The 5,799-nt window shown below is 55.4% G+C and overlaps 1 protein-coding gene across 1 annotated transcript; it reads right to left on the reverse strand.

The window, feature by feature from the left end:
* CFAP52 (cilia and flagella associated protein 52) lies at positions 1–5,415 on the reverse strand (the record flags this gene model as incomplete). Its single annotated transcript, XM_068169684.1, has 4 exons — positions 1–560; positions 2,533–2,644; positions 3,371–3,473; positions 5,179–5,415. Coding segments are annotated over 4 exons (628 nt in total), but the record flags the coding sequence as incomplete, so codon positions are not given.
* Between the last annotated feature and the right edge of the window lie 384 nt (positions 5,416–5,799).

Consider the following 5,799-nt stretch of genomic DNA (forward strand, 5'->3'; position numbering starts at 1 on the left):
AGAGGGGGGTAGGGAAGAGAAAGAGACCACGTGGAAGCAAGAGAGAGCTGGCAAGAAGGAGCAGGCAGAGAGTGAGGCTGTGCTAGGAGATAGCAGGCAAGGTGACAGCAACAACACGGAAGTGTTACACCAACAGCCAAGATGAGCGGCACAAGCCAGGAAGCCTTTCACACCACCCTAAAAGGAACAGCAATTTCCCAGCCCCTCTGGAAGAAGGAGACCTAGAGAGGCCATCTGAAGGTTCTGGTGAATGCAGAGCAGGGAGGACAAAAATAGCAGCTCCTCTGATAGCAGAAATGCTTCAGAGCAACCTCGGCTGGGAGCCGCGAGGCTGGCGAAGAGGGGGCCGAGGAAGCAGCAGCCCAGCAGCTGCAGAGCCAGCCCTCACTGCAGGGCTGGGTACTTCCAGAGCAGGATGGCACCATCTGCACTCACACTCACAATGTACTTGTTGCCAGGGCAGATCTTCAGCCGGGTGATGTTGCCGCTGTGGCCCACCCCGACGTGCGTCGCGGCCCCCTCGCTGTAGCCCCACACCTTCACCAGGTGGTCATCGCCTCCTGCGTGGGGCACAGGGGAAGAGCAAGTGATCACAGAGAGTCCTGCTGCTTGTGCTCCCAGACCAGGGCCAGGAGACTACTGCAGCATCCATCCAAGAAGGCCAAGGGCATCCTGGCCTGCATCAGGAACAGTGTGGCCAGCAGGAGCAGGGAGGTCATTGTGCCCTGTGCTCAGCACTGGTTAGGCCACACCTTGAGTCCTGTGTCCAGTTCTGGGCTCCTCAGGTTAGGAAGGACATTAAGAGACTTGAAGGTGTCCAGAGAAGGGCAACGAGGCTGGGGAGGGGTCTGGAGCACAGCCCTGTGAGGAGAGGCTGAGGGAGCTGGGGTTGCTTAGCCTGGAGAAGAGGAGGCTCAGGGGAGACCTTCTTGCTCTCTCCAACTCCCTGAAAGGAGGTTGTAGCCAGGTGGGGGTTGGTCTCTTCTCCCAGGCACCCAGCACCAGAACAAGAGGACACAGTCTCAAGCTGCACCAGCGGAGGTTCAGGCTGGATATTAGGAAGAAGTTCTTCCCAGCAAGAGAGATTGGCCATTGGGATGTGCTGCCCAGGGAGGTGGTGGAGTCACCATCCCTGGAGGTGTTTAAGAGGAGCCTAGATGAGGCACTTGGTGCCATGGTTTAGTTGATCAGATGGTGTTGGGTGATAGGTTGGACTTGATGATCTCAAAGGTCTTTTCCAACCTGGTTAATTCTGTATTGTGTATTCTGATCTAGGGAAGGTAGGACATGTTGTGGGCATCATGGCAAAACCAGCTTCAGCTGAGTCAGAGTTCAGTGGAAAGCTCAGGATCTCCACCAGCAGATCACAGTGAGCTGTGGCCAGCAACTGGTACCAACAGAATCACAGAGTCACAGAATTGTTTTGGTTGGAAGAGACTTTTAATGTCCTCAACTCCAACCCTGAACCCAGCACTGCCAGGGCACCACCAAACCATGGCCCTCAGCACCACAGCTACACAGCTTTGAAACCACTCTGAGGGTGGAGACTCCACCACTGCCCTGGGCAGCCTGGGCCAGGCCTTGACAATCCTTTTGGAGGAGAAATTGTTCCTCATGTCCAACCTAAACCTTCCCTGCTGTAGCTTGAGGCCATTTCCTCTTGTCCTATTGCTTGTTCCATGGCAGAAGAGTCCAACTCCCACCTGGCTCCAACCTCCTTCCAGGGAGCTGTAGAGAGCAATGAGGTCTCCCCTCAGCCTCCACTTCTCCAGGCTAAACACCCCCAGTTCCCTCAGCTGCTCCTCCCCAGCCCTGTTCTCCAGACCCTTCCCCAGCTTTGCTGCCCTTCTCTGGACACACTCCAGCTCCTCAATGTCCTTCTTGGAGTGAGGAGCCCAGAACTGATCCCAGGATTTGAGGTGTGGCCTCACCAGTGCCCAGTGCAGGGGACAGTCACTGCCCTGCTCCTGATCCAAGCTCAATGTTCAGAGGGTCACTTAAAGAGGTTAATCTACAAGAACTGTTGCTGAGACCAAGTCTGGGGGTTGCAATTACAGCCATGACATACAACACCACGGCTCCTCTGTGCTAGTACAAGGCTCCCAGAGGAGATGTCAGGATGGCTGGGGACATGTCAGCCTGAGGCAGGATGGAGCCTGCAGTCACTGCTGCTTGCAAACCAACAGTGACTGCCAGGCTTCTGGAGAGGGAACTTGAACAAAGCATTCAGGTGTACAGTGAACACCGCTGAACTAAATGAGGAGCAAGGCAAGGTGAAAGCTTGTGTTCCTCCCCTGGAGACACCTGAACCTTCTCTTCACCTCTACATTACACCTTGCAAGACTGAACCATAGTTCAGGTCTGAATTCCAGGCTTTTTCTAAGCATTTTTCTTCAATGATTCATTTTATTTTCCCCTTTAGCTGACCCCTCCTTTCAGTGTTTTCCTCCTCTACTGAGATCCTTGGCTCCTTGCCTTCTTCCCCTGCTTTTAACATGAGCTCCTCTTTACCACTCTCATCCACCCACTCACCTGTGACAAAGTGAGCCCCATCAGCTGTGATGTCCAAGCCATTGATGGAACCCGAGGCAGACCCTTCCACCTCTCTGATGGCAGAGCCATCAAACACTTCCCAGTAGCCAATCTAGAGAGCAGAAGAGAGAGAACAACTCAGCTGTGTGTGACCAGCACACAGATTTCAGCACTGCCTTCTGCGGAGCCACCCCACAACCCAGCCCCTGAGGAGCGGCCCCCCGAGGAGCTCCCCCCCGACCCAGCCCCCCGAGGAGCTCCCCCCCAACCCAGACCCCTGAGGAGCAGACCCCTGACCCAGCCCCCCGAGGAGCAGACCCCAACCCAGCCCCCCGAGGAGCAGACCTCAACTCCATCCCCATGAGGAGCTCCCCCCCACCCCAGCCTTCTGAGGAGCTCCCCCCCACCCCAGCCCCCTGAGGAGCTCCCCCCCACCCCAGCCCCCTGAGGAGCAGACCTCAACTCCATCCCCATGAGGAGCTCCCCCCCACCCCAGCTTTCTGAGGAGCTCCCCCCCGACCCAGCCCTCTGAGGAGCAGACCTCAACTCCATCCCCATGAGGAGCTTCCCCCCCCAACCCAGCCCTCTGAGGAGCAGACCTCAACTCCATCCCCATGAGGAGCTTCCCCCCGCCGACCCAGCCCTCTGAGGAGCAGACCTCAACTCCATCCCCATGAGGAGCTTCCCCCCCCAACCCAGCCCTCTGAGGAGCAGACCTCAACTCCATCCCCATGAGGAGCTCCCCCCCCAACCCAGCCCCCTGAGGAGGAGCTTTGGCAGCTTCATCATATAACATGGCCCAGCCTTTGTGTTTTGGTCTTGTTGCAGCTGTGCCTACCTGTCTGTCAGTTCCACCAGTGATTATCTGGTACTCCTCAGGGTGGTAACACACACATTTGAAGCAGGTGTTGGCTAGAATCATTTGTCTCCTCACAAAACGCCTGCAAAACAACCCCCAAACAGGAGGGAAGAGTGTGAGCAGCAAACTTTGACTGGCTGAGCTGTCCCTGCCTCTTCTATATACCAGATCTTGCTTCCTGCTGGGATATTTGCAGGCATTGCTCCGAGTTCAGGGTGTCTTAAGGCTTAGCAGGGTCATCAGTTCACTCCCCTCATCACACCCCTGCTCTGCTCTCAGGTGAAACAAAATGTTTTAACCCACAGAGCTCTCCAGGTGCAGTTTATTCATGGTGCAAAAATAGCCTTAGCCTCACCTGCAGATTTATGAGAGAATTGTCAGGGCTGGAAGGGACCTCAAGGCTCAGCCAGTTCCAACCCCCCTGCCATAGCCAGGGACACCTCACACTACAGCAGGTTGCTCACAGCCACATCCAGCCTGGCTGCAAACACCTCCAGGCAGGAGGCTTCCACCACCTCCCTGGGCAACCTGTGCCAGGCTCTCACCACCCTACTGGGGAATAACTTCTTCCTCACATCCAATCTCAACATCCCCATTTCTAGTTTTGCTCCACCCCGCCTCCCCCAGTCCTATCCCTCCCTGACACCCTCAAAGTCCCTCCCCAGCTTTCTTGGAGCCCCCTGCAGATACTGGAAGGCCACAATTAGGTCTCCTCAGAGCCTTCTCTCCAGATTGAACAGCCACAACTCTTTCAGTCTGTGCTCACAGCAGAGCAGCTCCAGCCCTCTGCTCCTCCTCATGGCCCTTCTCTGGACACCTTCCAGCACCTCCAGATCCTTCCTGGCACAGAGGCTCCAGAACTGGACCCAGAGCTCCAGCTGTGGTCTCAGCAGAGTGGAGCAGATCAACAAGAGTCAACAAGTGCTGGGAAGAGGAGCCTAGTGGGAAACTTGGGAAGTCATTTCCTCCATCCACTTGGCCAAGCAGGATCCAACACAAGAAAAAAAACCTTGAGACAAATGTTTGTCTGAACTTTGCTTGAAAACTTCCAGCATTGGAGGTTCTGCATTGCCTGACTTGATTGGACAACAGAGCCTGTTGTGGCAGGGCAAGGGGTGATGGTTTGAAACAGCAAGAGGGAGATTCAGACTGGAAATCCCGAGCAGCAGGGGCAGGGAGGGGATTCTGCCCCTCTGCTGTGCTCTGCTCACACCCCCCCTGCAGTGCTGGGGCAGCTCTGGAGTGCTCAGCACAGACAGGGAGCTGTTGGAGCAGGGGCAGAGGAGGCCACAGCAATGCTGGCAGAGCTGGGAGCCCTCTGCTGTGAGGCCAGGCTGAGAGAGTTGGGCTTAGGCAGCCTGGAGAGGAGAAGGCTCCAGGGAGACCTTCTGGTGGCCTTGCAGTGCTGAAAGGGCTGAGCAGGGCCTGTGGTGACAGGACAAGGGGGATGGTTTGGAACTAAAAGAGGGAGATTTAGACTGGAGGGGAGAGAGAAATGTTTGCCCCTGAGGGTGGTGAGAGCCTGTCCCAGGCTGCCCAGAGACGTGTGAGCTGCCCCCTGGCTGGAAGCGTTGCAGGTCAGGTTGTTTGGGGCTGTGAGCAACCTGCTGTGGTTGGGGATGTCCCTGCTGGCTGCAGGGGGTTGGACTGGATGGGCTTTGAGTGTCCTTTCCAACCCCAACCAGTCTCTGCTTCTACAGCTGCTCTTCCTAGTAATTTCTATTTCCTAATACTTCTCCCAGTGACCCTTTACCAACACTCCAAGTGCCTTGCAGTAGCTTACTTACACAATGTCCCAGATGATGCAGGTTCCATCAAGGCTGGCTGTGACACACTCCAGGTCATTCTTCTTAATCTTGATGCAGGACACAGCAGAGACGTGCTCCTTGAGGATCTCCCCCAGCTTCTGAGTCCTCTCACCAATCTCCCACAGCCTCACCTGGAAGTCAGCAACAAACATCTGCTCTTGTACCACCTGGTCCTGGCTGAGCTCAGGAGGAGGCCTGAGGCACTCCTGAATTCCTCTTTTTATTCAGAACACAGACAGCAACTCAATCCCAGGGGGCTGGCTCTGCTTTCCTGTGGGTTTTTCATGCAGCTGCCTCACAGAACCGAGCTGAGCTCTTGAGAATGGAATCCACCTGCTTCAGGAATTGCTCCCCATGAACCCCAGGCCTTGTTTGTGCCCAGTTCCCCCTCTCCCATGCTTCGGTGGGCTCATGTCTCCACCAGTAAAATCTTTAAAGATCAAAGAGCAAGGCCTCTGAAATGGAATTCCAAGGAGGTAGCTGCTCTGTGAGCTACCCAGAATGCAAGCAAGTAAATACAAAGCAGCTCTTTAAATCTTTGATGTGAAATGTGTGCCTGAAAGCAGCTCTTTCCCCAGTGGTACTAACAGCAAATCTCTT

Source organism: Melanerpes formicivorus, unplaced genomic scaffold, assembly GCF_026170545.1.
Source record: "Melanerpes formicivorus ecotype bairdi unplaced genomic scaffold, bMelFor1.0.p_v2 SCAF_211, whole genome shotgun sequence".
Lineage (NCBI taxonomy): Eukaryota > Metazoa > Chordata > Aves > Piciformes > Picidae > Melanerpes > Melanerpes formicivorus.